The sequence below is a fragment of the Denticeps clupeoides genome, chromosome 3 (genome assembly GCF_900700375.1).
Source record: "Denticeps clupeoides chromosome 3, fDenClu1.1, whole genome shotgun sequence".
NCBI classification, from domain to species: Eukaryota; Metazoa; Chordata; class Actinopteri; order Clupeiformes; family Denticipitidae; genus Denticeps; species Denticeps clupeoides.
Genome location: NC_041709.1, coordinates 16,728,711 through 16,746,027, shown reverse-complemented (window position 1 = coordinate 16,746,027; position 17,317 = coordinate 16,728,711). Strand labels below are relative to the sequence as shown.

Sequence of the window (17,317 nt, the reverse complement as noted above, 5' to 3'; positions counted from 1 at the left end):
AAATGTTAGCTGAAAGAAAATTCATAGAAAAAGAAAATACTATTTGGTTTTAATTGCCTCTATTTTAATTTAATATTTGCTTAATTTCACCGTATAACTGGTTTCCATTGTTAAAAATTGAGACCGTAGCCCATTGTAATACTGGGAAATAACAGTGTTAAAACCTAATGTATGTGTTGAATAGGCTTCCAATATTATGGGCACATAAATTGTCAAAGTTGATCGCTGTAAATGAGGATGACATTATAAAAGACACCATATAATTTTGTTACACATAATTAGTGTCAGCATATAGTACATACAACAGTGCAACAGTAACATACCATCACAGTATATAACTTACAAATAGAAATAGTCCACAAAATTCTTGCAATAAATGCTGTAAATACAAGTGCCTTTGTGCTATAAGTCAGTATATTAACAGAAATACATAAAAAATGGATAATGCTCATATTAAATAATATTTCAGTTAAACTGATAATTAAATTGTTAATTAACACAATGTAGCGTTTGTATTGTAAGTTGCAGCAACGCCCATTCTTGTGCTTCAGATATTGTGATATTTCATATACATGACAGGAAAGAGAAATTACACAACAATTATAACATTTTTCTGTTGTTTTGACATGTATTATTTAAAAAAAATAAAAATATATGTATATATATTTTAGAAGAACCCTAAAAATTTGTTGTGTTGAAAAAAGGGGACATGTTAAAGTACGCAGTGCAAAAAGTTACTATTGGCTAGTGCGGCAATATATTTGGTCCCTGTCAGGCCCTTGTCTGAGTTTCCCTGTACTTGTACTCATATTTGGATTTTTCTTCCTTAACTACACATTTGTAATAAGACCATCCACATTACTACGGTTTTCTAAAGACACAACAAAGACCAGAATATAAAAGCAGCATTGTAATGTGCATTGTTTTAGAGTTCGGCTTAATAGGGACAAAGATTACAGTCTTTCCATTTAGTTTGAGGTCAACGATGACAAACAACAGGTAAAAAGATGAACAGATCCAGGCGAGGGCCGATCTGTGCGCTGAAGGTCCCTGTAGGAACTACTTTTTCAGAACGTTTGGTCGTCGTTACAGGAGTTGGTCCAGTGGCCGAAGGTCTCGCAGATGTTGCAGTATGGCCGCTCGTCCCCTCGGCTGCCGTGGTAGGTCGTGTGTGGGGGCGAGTCAGGCAGCTGTGTCTGGGTAGGACAGTCTTCAGTATCATGCAGGTCAAAGCAGTCACATATGTCACAAAAGACACGAGGAGGCATTTTCTTCTTGGACCTTCTTTTGCTGGTGAGTAGAAAAAGAAAAAGATCACAAAACATAATATTCTGTTTTATGTTCTGCAAAAATGTAAATATTGTGCCATATGTTAACCTTTTATATATTCCTGGATTACTGTACACAGAATTTACTAAGCATTCTACGCAGAGCACAAGTGACTGTCATTTCGTGGCCCTACCAGGCCTCAGCCATGAGAGGCCACCATTGTACAAGTTACATTTGGTCTGATTCTCTTCCCATTCCCATTATGCACCCAGTTATGTTGAACTGTTTCCTTTGTCTTAACCACATGTATGTTTCAGTATGTTTGGCTTGCACAAACTTGTATATCCACTATTTTTTGGGGGGCCATGTCTGCCTTCTGGAGTCATCTTGTATATAAAATCTACATGGGTTTAGGATATCTTGAGTGTGTAGAAGTGAATTCAAAATACAGCTATCAGCAATGCAAAAGTGTGTTTTTCAGATGGACTTACGTCTCATTTTCCTCATTTCCATTGAACTCTGTTACAACCATCTTCTGCAGCTTGGCTTTCAGTTCCTCATTCTTTCTCTGGAGGTCCACGATGACAGAGTTAAGGAAGTTTATCTGCATCAAAAAAGAGGGCAGCGGTAATAGCTGTGATACTAATGATTTACCAGGACTAATTTATGGTTTAAAAAAAGTCTTCTTACCTGACCCTCTGCAAACTCTTTCTCCTCTCGCAACTGCTCCAGAGCTGCATCACCTGCACCAGGAGAAACATATGCAGAAGAGTCTAGCATGGAATTGCATGGAATTGAGGCCAGCATTATACAGTGGGAGACATCACAGCAAAAACCAGGACAGTGCTATCGATCCCACAAGGAAAACCTTTCTCTGCACTAGTTGACACAGATACAGCAGCACCCACTGCAGCTAGAACACAGTACAATGTCTTCAAATAAGACAGGCTACAGCTGAGTTTAACCCATTAAACCATAGAAAATCAGAACCAGTCTTTATTATTCAGTAACTACATTCCATTAATGAATGGAATGGATTTAATGAATTTAGTAGTTATGATAGCAATAAAAGCTTCATAACATTGGCATGAATATGTGTTCTCTTCATTTTTAAAGATTAAAGGTCCCATGGCCTCTTTTTAGATATAGTATATAATGCTCAGCCGTGGTGCAAAATTACAGCCACTTTGAGCCAGTCACACAATGAGATTTCCCCACCGTTTCGGTGTCTGTATAGAAGTTGAGAAGTCGAGGGGGCATTTCGCGGAACCACATTCAGAAACCACAAGGTTTGGTCCAGTCATGTTGGTGTTTTTCCAGAAAAAAAAAAAAAAGTCTCGCGTGACGGAACCATAAAAAAAAAAAAGCTCTATTTTTAGGGGAGGGGTGGGAAATTCTATGGCTGGAAAAAGTATGAGAGCATAATGATGACATAAGGAGACAAATTCCAGATCTGACCATCTGATCTGCTGCTCTCTGAACGGTGAAGCAATACATATCGCCATTTCTAGCCACTGCAGGACCATAGACAGGCCAGCGGAACCTGTATTACTGGATACTTCTCAAAGTATATGCTTTAAAATCATCTATACAGGTTGTCAGCCCAACCTGAGGAGATCTTGTCCCCATCTGCCGTCTCTTGTCCCCCGAGCCGCTGCTCCAGGCCTTGGACTCTGCTCTGTAGCTGGGCTTTGTCTTTCTCCAGGGACTCCACGGCTGACTGCAAAGTCTTGGCCATGGCGTTCTCACCGCGCAGGACTGCAATCTGGTGGGTCACAGGGGTAAAATGAGACCAGTGAAGGTTATTACATGCTCATCAAGCACCTTTAACAAGTGCCTTTACCTCATTCCTCAGTGACTCCAACTCCTTGTCCTTCTCAGACATGGAGACGTTGGAGCGGTCCCTGTAGAAACACACAAATTAGAAAAGAACTTTCATCCCCATATTATTTTAAATGTGACTTTTTTTTTTTTTTTTTCAATCCAGTGTTCTGGTAAAAAACAAAAAAACATATATTTCAAGTCATGCTACATTCAAACTTTTAACATTTGTTTCAAATGACATTTATCATTTGTTTTAAAATGTACAGCTTTTTATTTTTCTTTGTATCATTGTATACTGGGGCAGATGTTCTGAAAACACCGCATTGTTTCCCACAGAACAGCCTGGCTGGAGACTGCTTCCAGGACAGATACAGAGACAAAGGAGGAGATTCACAAAGTGCAGCCGGTTTCACAGCATGCATTCTAATTCACAAAAGACAAAAAATTGGTAATTCTTAAAACTAAGAGGTTGAGAAGACATTTGTTTGTAATTAAGAGCTGGAGTTGCATGTCCAAAAATTGGTCTGGGACGCATCTCTCGGAGTCATTAAAAACGGATGTTTCATGCTGTAATGTCTGAGGGGGGGGGTTATGTAATAGAAGAAAGTGATTTGCAGGTGCGTTTGCACACCAGTGCTAATTTAAGAAGCATAAAGTATCTGTTGGTGTGTCTCTTCATGTTCATTCATGATTTACCCATTTGAAAAGACATAAACTGGAGTGATTCGGGAATGACCAAACTCCCAATCTGGAGACCTGACGTCATTCCCTCATCATTCTGTAATTCATCAGTTCCAGCAGATATGAGAATGACATGGTGAAATTGCATTAAACTGTCCACTATTGCCGATGCAATAATGAATAGTACTCCAGAAATATATGTGGCGCATTTAGAAAATCTCACTAACAAATTGAAAGGACATGTTCACATGCATGTCTGTGGATTTCCTGGTGGAAGGCACTATTTTCTCTACTGGCCTACAGTGTCTTATTTAAACTGTGTGGTTTCAGGTCTAGACACTTACATTTCCGTGCCCGGGCTTTCGGTACGTTGGCTCTCGGAGCTGGGATGCTCCCCGGAGCGGCTGCGTTCCTCCTGAAATCGCAAGTTCTTCTGTTTCAGTGCTTCCAGCTGTAGGGAGGGATAAAAGCGTTCGGGCAACTCAGGAGATGGGTACAATTATCCTCTTTACTCAGCACAGAATGGCGGCTGCAAATGTTAAATAGTGTGACGGATAAAAATATATGACAGTCTCTTTATAAACTGAAAATTAATGGAAGCACTGACATCACATCCACAGTTGTCTCAGGACGTAACTGAGTTTTTGCCTCAGATTACTGATCCACTGGCTTGACACTGTAAATACCTTTTACTTAGTACTTCCATTACTTAACAGTAGTTAAGTATCAACAAATTTATTTTTAAAAACGCCAGAAGTGAACCAAAAGTCAACCAAATTTCTCACTTATTACTATACAAATTTACTCATTATTATTGCACAGTCACAATATGTTGGGGGGAAAAAAAATTCTGAATTACATCGCTGGCACTAAGCATTCAATCCCTACGAATTAACACTTGCTTGAGCCACCTTAAATAAGAGATTTACGTCTTTTGGTCTAAGTATACACCAGCTTTGCAACAGGCTTAGTGCTTTCCAACTGATCAGACTGTCATGCATCCAGTGTTGTGTTAGGGAATTTTCACATATTCCAAATGTTTGTACCAGAATTCCAAATATGCACCTGTTCTGTTGTCATTTATTAGTCCCAACATCCTGTTGCTGTTAAGGCTATTGCAAATTGCATGGCGATAAAGTGTTCTTTTTATGTTCTGCTATCAGCACACTGACGCCATAACCGCACTTCATTATAGAGACATGTTAGTAGTTTTTTTTTTTGAGACAAAGGAGGTATTATATTTCTGTCAAATCTTTCTCACAAGCAGAATGTTCATGAACATATTTCATCATTCACCAGACAATAGGAAATGAAATATAATGTATGACCCGATCCGTAAATCCGTATTTCCATTTTCCTTTCACGCAGCAAGGGTCCATTTATAGGGAATTTATTACATTGGCCCATGTTACTCTCAATCAGCCTAAAAGCATTGCACCATGCTATACTCTCTTTCATATGACCAAGCAATCTTTCACTTTCCAATATGCATTTAATGTTTTACTTGAACTATATTTGAATAATTATTGAGTTTTAAAATGTAAAGCATAGCCAAAAATCATTCAAGTGACATCAAGTTACTGTGTTTATTGTGACATGCGTCGCTCTGTCAGTCGTTCACGGTGTCCGTTCATTTCTGATAATAATCAATCACTCACAATACTGCATCACAAAAACCCCAAACGACTTTCTCTCCCAAATCTGTAGTATAAAAAGCACAGAATACTAATCTCCTACTCCGGCACCCGCTCGCATCCACAAAATGACTTGGCTTCTGTGGCGGTCTGCTGCTGGTCCAGCTAACAGGATGTTCAGGACCCCAGTCTGGGCTTCGTTACCTGAAAGTGGGATGCATAGATGCTGCTGTGGCAGGTCTGTGGAAAGGCTCCAGTGTCCATGCCTGAATATTCCAGCCCGCCAGCGGTATCAATAATACATTGTCTCAGCCCCCCCCGCTGAGAGGCAGCAGCTCGTGCGACGGAACGCTGTGAGCGCTCGATCTGTTCTCAGGCAGAGCTCCCGCTCTCCCTCTCTCACACACAAACAGTGTCTAATATGGCCAGAGTCATTATGTAAGAGCTCTGTAGCTCCGCCCTCCTCTACGTCAGGTTCTGCTGTCCACCCCCCCCCCCCCCCCCCCCCCCCCACTCTTCATTCACTGGCCCATACATACCCTCCTCTAGCTCATCATCAAGCACCATTCCAAACTGAGTGTGCCATTGATGATCATAAGAGGGCCAGGACAGTCAGTGTAAGCATTTCTGCCAATTCGTCCACGAGGGAGCCAGAAATTAGCATTTTTATTTGATCATTAGCATATCTTAATGGACATGCTGGCACAGCAGCTGCTACCGGGAGGAGCAATAAATGAGCGCAGAATTAAATTTAGTGAAGGAACGTAGCGTGTACAGTGTGTTTCAAGTACAGCCGCAGATGACCTCTTTAGGTCCTTGTGGAGTGATGATGCACAGTGATGTGGAAAATACACAACCGTACATGTCTCACACATGCATGCAAGCATGTGCATGACTATATCACCCGCAGGAAAAGCTAGGATGGAAGGAGGCTGGGCATCAGTGCAAATCGCCCTTCATACATGGTTAACACTGCCACTCATCATCCTGTAATCATCCAATTTGATTAGATGATTTTGTCCCGCAACTCTGAAAGCACCATATATATAGGATGGCTCAAGAAGGGAGGAATGTAAAAAAATCCCTTCATTTTTTTTCTATCCATATTTTGTTAGCACTCATTGAAACCAAGATTAAAAACATCTTGTAAATTGATCCACATTTAATACTGTAAACACATTTAGATGATAATGTGTGCATTCAGCCTCTGAAAGGTTCACTTGTCGGCGTATGAGAATACCATGAGGGCATTTTGCTTGTTTTCTGCACTGTTGCTCTCCAGTTGTACTGTGACATAACCACATGTGCCATCTGCCCTAAGGAAGTGGACAGGACAAAGGCCCTCCCATTCTTCACAGTGATTCATATGAACGTCCTGTATTTTAGATAAGCATAACGTACTGGGTACGTATAATAACAAAAAGATTATGGTGTTCAGCTAGAAATCAAATCCAAACACCATATGGGAAAAGATCTGTCTACAGAGGCTAAAGTCGCCATTAGTTGGCACAGCACAAAACAGGAACAAATCTATACTGAAAGTGAATCCATAATAGTGGGTGCCAGGGCATATTAATTATGATAATTATTAATTTTTATAAAAATCAGACATAAAAAAAGAAGCCAGAACACTTATTCGATGGATTTAGGATATTAGGGAAATTCTGACCTGTGAATTCTGTTTATCATGTTTATCTTCACATTCGTTATGTTTAGCTGTTGTTCGGTGTATGTGAGTTACATGCAAATTCTCTATTCATTTGTCAGCATCACAGCCAGAGACACAAATTCTGTGGCTGCACAATCAATGGCCCAGTTTATTGTCTAAATTACAGAGCGTTTCTAATGCCAGGTCTGTTCACCGGGTGCATTACTGAACATCTGATATTAAACCTGATAAAACATATATACAGCTTTCTTCTGACATGAAGCTGAAATATTCAAGGGCGTGGTATAACACATCAAGTGTGCCTAATCCCATATTACACAAAATTAATGCATATTTGAAGTACTGTATCCACACTGCTGTGTCTGGCAGAAACCGCCCCTCCCATCTTTCAACGACACTCCAGCATGTGCGTGAGCACATGTACTGAATATAGAATGAAAACCCCCATGGGGCAAAGAGCAATTTACCAAGCAAAGACCATCTAAACCGTTACATAATCCTATTAAGAGCATGACAGCCTGTTTTGTGTAAGAGGGAAAACCGAGGCTGTTTGCGCAGTTTTATTGTACTTTTTCTGTCCATTTTACCGTCTTTTCCAGATGTGGGCAACTAAAGCGGCTTAAGAATTTCCTCTCTAATTCTCTCTAAGGAAATCAAACACACTTTTGCTGTCAAATATTCTAGATAAGACAGTCATCATAAATGTATATAAGGCCGCCCTGTGTCGCTCTGTATATGAGCGTCCGCCAAATGCTGTGAATAATGAAGGATATATTAGATTGAGCTACAAAGAAAGCAGGTGGGGATCGGGAATTTCAGTGTTTTAATGCTCAGTAAAAGTGCACTCTTTCAAATGCATTTTGTCTTAATGGACATTAAACTCCGAATCTGCCATCTGCCACTGTCGAAACTGGGCTCCATCAGCCTCAAATAATCCAAAGGCAGACAACCCATCTCAGCTCATGTGAAATCAAAATAAATACAGTTTCTCGATCCTTACCTGCAGCTGAATGTCTTGCTTTTCTTGGTGCATCTGCTCCAGGTCCTTTGACACCTTGTCAGCTTCCTATGCAAAACAAGCAGGTATTGTTTTAAAATTAAAATTACCTACTTGGCCTGATGTCTTTTTCATGTGTCATGTTTTGGTTACAAGGATGTAAATGGTGTATATGTGAGGACTCAACCCCGGCATTCAGTTTCTCTTCTCAGAGGAAGCTTTAATGTGCCGACCACTGAAGGGTCTGCTTTCTCTGAACATGATTTCTTAGGATGCCATAAAATGGCAAGTTTCAGCATTTGTCTACAGCTGTCCATTCATGAGTTCTTTTGGCGCTATGAAAAAAAACATTCTGTTTCCCATAATTTCCCACTGGGAATTCTCCGTAGCAACCAAAGTTCCTTGACAACAGGAGTCAAAAGGCTCTATTAACTATTCAGCCATGATGAGAAATTTACTGGATTGCCTAAAAAAGAAATACCCAACGGGGGTATACTTTCATGTATAGGGCGGCTGTGACTGATCGACTGATTCTTTTGATGCCATTAAATCCTAAAATTGAGTTCTGTAGAATTCATTTAAATAGATTTTCCATTTAGATGTAATAAAATATACGTGAACCTCACCAAAATATACCAATTCATGTGAATATATTAATTATAGTCTTATTACATGTTTTTGAACATTGTTGTAATTATAGTGATTTATTAATATGCAAAAGATTTCAGCTAGGGTGTATTTAGGCTGTAGGCTAACCTGAGCTTGCTCTTTGTAGGCCTTCAACTCTTCCACTTTCTCCTCCAGCAACCTAGTCCGCTTTCTGTCCCTGCTGATCTTCTCTTCTGCCTCGTCCATTTTCTCCCGCAGCTCCTTCATCTGTCGCTCCTGCTCCTCAAACAGGGCCTTCTGCTGTTGCTTCTGGGATTCCATTTGTTTCTCCAGATTGGCCTTTTCTGTATAGATCTGATCAATCTTCTCTTTATCAGCCTTTACACTTTTTTCCATTTCTGCAAACACAGTGGAGTTCTTATATTATAGTCATAAAACATGTACACTGAATTCACACAGCAAAACATATGCTTATCCACTCATTATTTACTTTATTTACCCTGAAAGATTTCTGCTGCCTTCTGACTTTCTTCAGAAGACATCAGTAGTTTCTGCTTCTAAAATAAAAAATAAAGACTGATGCAATCACAAGACAAAAAAGTTCCAACATTTTCAGGGTGAAAATTAGAAAAAAAAGCTAAACCAAATCAAAATAATCATAAATAACAGTTCTGATGGAAGTATTGTGTATGCTTATAGGAAACGGCATGCCAAATAACAAGCAACAGCATCCTGCAATACCATGGTGCACCTCAAGAGGTGATAGAGAGTTACTGTAAAAATCAACCTCTGTCCCACATGACCAGCATAGCTACTCCAACAAAATGACCACCTTGTTATAAACAGGCAGACAGTGAATGGAACAGTAAACAATATAATCAGTCAGCGATCTACGCCATTGGACATTTATCTCTCTCTCTTGCTCCTCTAAATATAAAGTAATATCTCATCCTGACTCAGGTCAAATGATATGTCCAGCATGTAACTTTCATAAATTGATATTTTAATTTGAATTACTAATGTGATGAGTTGTGAATGGCTTTTATAGTACCAGGGTTCTTACACATTTTTAGAAAATAATTTAAAACGATTTTACTTTTACTTTTATGTTAAGGCAAATTTTCACGACTATACATTCTATAAATTCTATAAGCAAACCCACAAAATATTGTTAAACTAAACATATGACAACCCTTAAAAGCTTAATTTAAGGACTGTGTTTCTTCCTCCATGTTCGCGCAAGCCCCAGGCCAAGTAAAATGGGTTCCGGCATAGATTATCAGCTGTAATTTACATGACTTTTAAATGTGGCTGTGGAGGTGCTGGAAAATGGAAGCAACAGACGCAGCACAACTGTACATGATTCACTATGTAAAACAAGCAAAGATACTGTAGACCTGAGCTAGTTTTAAACATTGTAGTTGTAAACATAGAAAAAGTTTCTTGTGCAGTCCTACAGGAACAATGTACTTCGTTATACATTCATATGTCAATCATTAGATTTCACTGACTTTTCCATAATTTTATGTTTATTCGTTTATATGTTTTTAGATATTTATTTAGTTTATATGTTTATTTCGTATTCCAAAACATTCTAAATTTCAAATATCCAGTTTTTTAATGACTGTAGGAACCATGTAGTACACTAACCACACTGCTAAAACACAAGTGATTCTGTCTTTTGGCTTAAGTAATCAAGCCAGTGCTGCTGTGTGTGCTCCACTTTATACCATGCTCTCCAGCTGCACCTCAAGACCATTCCTCTCCTTTTCACATGAGTTGAGTTTCAGTTGTAATGTCACCACTTCCTTCTGCTTTCCCTCCAGTTCAGACAGCAACTCCCTCATCTAAAACAGAAAAAACATCCATATGAATTAAGAAAACTACAGTAAGCACAATGGAACAAAACATGGTTCTGAGCACTGAGCACCTTCAAACGACAGCTCAAGACCTTCCTCTTTAAAGAATATTGTGTACAGAATCTACAACAGAGTGAATAAAATAGATGTATTCATAGTTGGGGTCCTAGTGAACCGGAATTGATCTCTTCATCGATGGTAACTTAAGCACGTTGTAAGTCGCTCTGGATAAGGGCGTCTGCCAAATGCCGTAGATGTAAATGTAAATGTGAGCATGATTAGGTATTGCTTTGTAAAAACAATGTGTTCCATTGGCAATATAGATCCTGTATGGGCAATGAATTGTAAAAAAGCTACAAATACACTTTTTATTCCCGCTTTATGTGATTATGAGACACTCACCCTTTTATCCTGAAGTGGAGGGGAAGAAGAGCGGACCCCATCTGACTTCAGAGCGGTCACCAGTCTGATCTGCAGGTCAGCAACCTCCCTCTCCAGCTCCATGATCCGAGATCGCTCCGTAACAGTGGCCAGCTATGTAACACAACATACCAGCGACACATCAGTGAAGCTTGGGATGACGTGTAACAACAATAGTGTCCATCATCGAACCTGGATTGTGTTTTCATAGCCTTCTATGCATTTTAACGAATAGCAATGCATGTGGGAGCACAGTATTATTTGAATGTTTTAAGTGCATATAAAACCAAAGGGCAGCTCATTTACCAGGCATCTCATTTACCTATATAATAAATAGTGAACCAACTGAGGGATTTCAGTGATTGATATTGATATATATATACTGATATAAAGCACTAATGTAAACTCTGAATAAGAACATCTGCCAAATGCTGTATTTGTAAATACATGGGTTTTCAAAAATGAACACAAGTGACCGAGAACATAATAAATACAGAAAAGAGACTGCCCTACCTGGATTTATCAGTATACTACCAATAATGCTGATAAAAATGATTGTTCTGTTGCTCTATGACAGCCTTGCATGAATCCGCAGCCATTTCCAGATAACAAAGAATCCAAGAGTCGGCAATTAATCAACCCTTTAGGGGTTAAATCCATGTCTCCCACCCAACCAGGGCCCTGGTGGAAAGGGCCACAGACCTACCTCCCCTGCCTCAATTCTTGTTTAAGAGAGTAAGATCCATTTACCCTAGTGTCTTCTAACTCTCTCTGGAGTTTGTCAGCTTTGGTCTTTTCAAAGAGTAGACTCTGCTCAAGCTCCTTTATATGGACATGTTCCAGTTTGGTCTGCGTCTGTTAGTAGAGAAAAGGAGGGGGAAAAGGGAAGAGAAGACACCAGTGCCTCTGTCACATGCAAGCTCAATGCCAAGAGAAAAGAGCCGCATGCAGACGTCAACATCCTCCTCTTCCATTTTGAAAGGCAGAAACTGCAGTGGCACTGCAGTGGCACAAGGGCCGCATGAAAGGGTTAAAGTGGAGAATGGCCTGGCATGGCTCAGTGCATGCAAGTGTGAAATATCTGGGCAAGAAGCGAAAATGCAAAAAGTGACAAACAAAAGAATGATGTGACGAATTAATGAAGGAAGAAAGCATGTGCAACCCACGATAGGCAAGGCATTAGGAAGAAAGAAAGAATGAATGAGTGAACAGATGAATGCACACAAGATAATGCTTCAGTTCTCCTGTTGGATAATTTCCTCAAAAAGCATGGGTTACAGAGTAAAATGCAGTGGCAGGTTGGCATTATAACTACAGTAGTAGAAGTAGTGAAAAAGCTGTCCTCAGCTACTGCCTCAAGCCAATGGCAAGGAGTCACGTTGAGAAGAGCAATACAGTCAGGCTGTCAGCTGAATGAAGAGCAATAAGAAAATGAACATTGGCTTATATTCATTCATTTGGTTTTTACTGGGTATGAATACAATAGTGACTGGAACAACGATCCATTATGTACAAAATCTCAGAGATGGATGTTTTTGTCAGTGAGGAATATGCATTTGCTTGCATTTTAAACTACATGAAGGGTGGATATGCACTGAAGGGCACAAGAAATCTTGGAATGATGCATTATGGATGGTACTAAATTAACATGTCTTCTTTAAACAGCAGAGGAAAACTAATTGAAATTCCATTTAAATTCTGGATGAGGTGGCATGCTCAATTTAGCAAATTGCAGAGGAAACAAACATCAATGTCTAATTGTAGTGTAGAAAGAATAAGTTTACCTCAAGGTCACCTTTGGTAATATAGGCCTCTTCTACTCGAAACTGAAGATCCTCCACTTTCCTGTAAGGCAGAGAAAAGAGCTTTTAGTGCAGAAGAAACTTGTTCTATTTTGTCCTTGCTCTAATTTCTCCACGCTGTACTCCTTGCCTCCCTTCCTTCAGCTAACCTAATAAGAGCCCGCTAATGTATGCCTCCCAACATTCTATCCACCTAACAGCACTTCACCTTTTCTCCTCTTCCAGCTGGTTCATCAGCTCCACTTTATCCCTGTCAGCAGTCTCTACCAAAATGCGAAGTTGATCCAGCTTGGACTCCATTTCAAAAGCATACTGATAGAAAAAGAAACACAAATCTGGATTTTTTTTCTCAATCAACCATTTTAGCATTCTTACTGAATTTATTTAAATATCTAAATGTGGAGTGAAGGCAGTAAAGGTGCTGACCTGCTCTTGACCCTTTCGTAGCAAGGCGAGCTCCTGCTGCACCTCTCCAGCGTGGCTTGAGGCCTTGGCCACCTCCGACCTCTCCAGATCCCGCTCAGCCAGCAGCTGCTCAATGTGCTGCTGCTTCTCCTTCAATGCCTCCTGCAGGGCTGTGGTCCCAGAGATCTTGCGTGCATAGCGAGACGATGTCTCTGTCAGCTAGCAAAAAACGAAAACACATGTCAGCAAGATGTCACTAATTGTAATCTATGCCTCTGTTGTTAAATTTGCGCTTACCAGACCTGCTCTGCTGGGTTTGCCGCCAACTGAGGAGGCCACAGAGCTTAGGGAACTGACTGATGATCCACTTGGACTTCGCTTCAGACCAGACTTACGTGCTGCACTCTTGGACACATTAGTGGATGGGAAGCCAATGCGTGTCACTTTGTGTGCTGGAGCAAACAGGCCATACTTGTGCTGACACTGGAAGTACCTGCAGAAAAGGTACACTAGTATCCAGAAACTAGAACAAAATGGAGAAGACACTACAATTAGATGTTGATTCATTACTTTTCATGCTACCCCTTACCTGCTTCCAGCCACTGCTCCATCATTTTTGCCCAGGGGCTCATCAAGCTCTACCCCACACCACTCTCCTTTTGCAAAGTCTGTCTCACCCAGGAATCGCACCACACCTGCTTTGGTTCCCCCAATCTGAGAATCAAAATGACAAAATGACATGAATATGAAACGAGAATAAATAACTACTTGGAATACTTACTGGCATCGTACAAAAACCTTTATTGCTACGTCCATAATGAAAAATTAAATGCTTAAACTGGCATTCCTTTGGGGACAATATTACTTTGACAACATTATAGGCTCTATTATGCTGCATAGCAGGAACAAAATAAAAAAAATATGTTTATGAGCATGTGAAAATGTGAAAGCAAAAATGTACAATATACACCTACATATGATTGCTATGGTTATGTATTCACACCGTGTTATGGCCTTACCAGCACACGATCGGCCAGCTTTAACTCCCGCCTCGCCTTCTTGGTTGAATCAGTCTCTGAGAGGTTGGACATGGAATCACTGGGCGCCACGTTCTGAGTAAGTGATGTTTTCGTGTCAACAACCTCACTGCAGGTGGCAGTAGTAGTGGCAGGTGAGGACTGCCTGGCTGACTTAACAGCAGCACTTTGAACCCCCTCGTTACCCCCCGTTGTAGGAACCCGTGATAGTTTGGAGGGGCGCGTGAAGATGCCCCGCAGATCTTCACACTGAAAGTATCGCACGCCTGCCACCGAGCCATCATTCTTCCCGATGGACTCGTCCAAAACGATGCCGGCCCACTGGCCTGGTGCAAACTGTGTCCCTCCGAGAAACTGCACATAGCCGGGCTTGTTTCCGTTTACCCACACCCGGTCACCTATGCAGAAGTCTTTTGCTGTATCCTGAGTCGCAGCATTGGCTGGAGCACTTGGAGAGGTTGGAAGCTTTGAGTCAGCTATCAGAGGGAAAGTATACATAATTAAGGGCTAAATTTACTCATATGGTTATATATGTTGCTCAAATTAGATATTCTAATTTAATTGTCCAATCATCATGTGTCAATAAGCCCACAAATAAAATATACACTTAAGAGTTTAAATTAGATTCAGACGTATATGGAATTACCCTTACCAGAGGAGGGCACGGTCTTGGTTGACAGCCCAGGTGGTTTGGCTATTTTGCTGGGTGGTTTGATGCCGCTTGGTTTTCCTGTGCTCATATTTTCCAGCTCTATGACTCTACTGCCCTGAAGATGAGTTAGCTTTTCCCATGCTCAACCAAGGTGCACACTGCTTTGAGGTACTGAGGAAAAAAATATTAAACTATATGATAAATTGAAATGCTAAATCATCACTTAAAAACTTTTTCAGTTCAGTTCTTTAGTTGTTTCATTCCATTGGACAACTTGGATTTTTATGTGACTAATTTCATGGATGTGGCTGGGTGGTAGTGGTCTTGCTTTGAACCTGGGTCTTCTGGTTCAGAATCCCACCATTACTACCATTTACTACCATTATGTCCCTGAGCAAGACACTTAACCCTGAGTGTCTCTGGGGGGACTGTACCTGTAACTACTGGTTGTAAGGCACTCTGGACGAGGGCGTCTGATAAATGCCATAAATGTGGTGACAGCATTAAAACCCTGTTCCTTTCCTAAGTTTATTGTAACGTGAGGTTTGCAGAGGGGCTAAACAAACTTATTCAAGGTGCAATGTGTAAGATTTTGACAACTGGAGACATCACCTGGATGTAATTTCAGGCAGCATTACAAACTGGAGGCTATAGTAACTCACTACCACCTCTTCAGGTATGGAGTGGTGTTAAGCAACATGGCGTGGCATTTACTAGCAGGATAGCATGCAAATGTCACTAAATGCATTTCTGCAACTGTTATCTCATCACATAATATTCTAAAACCAAAGAGCGAGCAAAAACAGGCAATTATAAAACAGTCAGGCTGACAAAAAAACTCAAACCCATGCAAACACATAGAGGGAAAAAATAAATAAGCAAGCAAATAAAAAATATTAAGTCTAGTCTTGTTTCAAGACTTAAAAATGTCATTTTAACCATTGAGCAATAGTGGGTGGGACAGCACCCCACCATCATAACAACACCTCATCCCTGGCCACAAGAGAAGCAAACGATGAGGCATTGGATCAGTGCTGCACCTTTAAATTGATATTAAAATTGATCATATTGAAAGAACTATGACAATATGAACACAATTAGCTGCACCCGAACCTACATGATTATATGTAATCCATCACTAAAAACCCTTTCTACTTTCTAAGCATGGTCTTTTTATCCAGTGTTTGGACATATGTATGTCTGATATTTACTGTAAATACAGGTATTTGGGCTCTTTAAAAAAAATCAATTTACACTTTGTTAAATAAGTGAAAGTATAGGCTTTGAGAACTTTCTCAGATCATAACAAATATTGACCCCTCTTTCATGTTAGATTGCTAAATTCTTTTGCAATTTGTATATTTCCATCGGGCTGTTATGTCCATTAATTTCCCTGTGTGTGTGAGATCTTATGGAGGGTGGTAGTAGCCTAGTGGGTAACACACTCGCCTATGGACCAAAAGACCCAGGTTCAAATCCCACTTACTACCATTGTGTCCCTGAGCAAGACACTTAACCTTAAGTTACTCCAGGGAGGGACTGTCCCTGTAACTACTGATTGTAAGTCGGTCTTGATAAATGTTAGTCGGCAGTGATCCATTAATGACCTGTGAGATGAGATTTTATCTCATCTCTGGGCGAGCTGCAGTGATGCTGCTGGACTCGAGGAGGTAAAGCGGTACCCAGGTTAGCTGTTAGCCACTTAGCTCTCGTCTGAAACACAATGGAATGCCACAGGTTTAGCGACTCGGTGCCAGCTTCCTGGTTAACCAGGGTGTTAAACACTTAGAGTAAACACGAGACGCCACGCCGGGTGCGGCCACGGTCTTATGCCGTTCGCTGGAGCGGTTCTGGGAGTAAAGAGACCGGAATAAAAGAGTCGCCCCATCCGCTGGCGCTCGTCAGTGCGGCCGACGAGCTACTCAGACCAGCGCGCAGCCCGAGCCTCGGAATCCGATAAGGCGTGAAAATGCGGATGGATTCGGGGGGAGTTCGGGTGAACCGCCCACGTTGTCTCACCTGGTCTCCGCGGAGGGCGAGGCAGGAACGCTGCCCATGGTCCCGCTAGAAAGCGCTGGTTGTAAAAAACACGGTGCTGCCAGGAGGCAGGGCTGCGATGACGTCAGCGTCCCCCTTCCAGCTCGCCGATGAATAAAGGTTCATTAATTAGGGTTTTCTTTACCATTATCAACACACCAGTGTTCCCCTTCCTTATAAGTGACAAGTTCACATGGTTTTAATGAAAATAACAAATAATACAAAGAAGCTAAAGCTGGAAGACGTCCTAAATGGTGGCTATACTTATGACACACGTTTTAAAAACAAAGACCTGAGGAAAAAAACAATTACAAAGTCGGGCTCTGTCACAAATATTTTAATAATTCAGTAATCACTAAATCCAAAGAGCAGAGGTACACAAATCTATTGCTGTTATAATAGCGTGCATATATATATATACA

The 17,317-nt window shown here is 40.7% G+C and overlaps 1 protein-coding gene across 3 annotated transcripts; it reads right to left on the bottom strand.

Annotated features, from left to right (window-relative positions):
* Positions 1 to 47: 47 nt before the first annotated feature.
* On the bottom strand, positions 48 to 16,992 carry clip1b (CAP-GLY domain containing linker protein 1b). 3 transcript variants are annotated; one of them, XM_028972809.1, is made up of 20 exons: positions 16,878 to 16,992; positions 14,859 to 15,029; positions 14,189 to 14,682; positions 13,759 to 13,883; positions 13,467 to 13,662; positions 13,191 to 13,388; positions 12,973 to 13,076; positions 12,747 to 12,807; positions 11,713 to 11,817; positions 10,945 to 11,076; positions 10,414 to 10,530; positions 9,183 to 9,240; positions 8,831 to 9,081; positions 8,078 to 8,143; positions 4,119 to 4,225; positions 3,113 to 3,173; positions 2,878 to 3,034; positions 1,960 to 2,012; positions 1,761 to 1,873; positions 48 to 1,290 (listed from the first exon to the last, which is right to left on the bottom strand). In XM_028972809.1, exons 2-20 carry the CDS (start codon positions 14,944 to 14,946, stop codon positions 1,068 to 1,070), a joined length of 2,709 nt encoding a protein of 902 aa, XP_028828642.1. In that variant the 5' UTR covers positions 14,947 to 15,029; positions 16,878 to 16,992; the 3' UTR covers positions 48 to 1,067. The 3 variants fall into 3 exon arrangements, with proteins under 3 accessions (XP_028828642.1, XP_028828643.1, XP_028828644.1); XM_028972810.1 differs by lacking the exon at positions 16,878 to 16,992 and adding an exon at positions 16,466 to 16,543; XM_028972811.1 differs by lacking the exon at positions 11,713 to 11,817.
* Between the last annotated feature and the right edge of the window lie 325 nt (positions 16,993 to 17,317).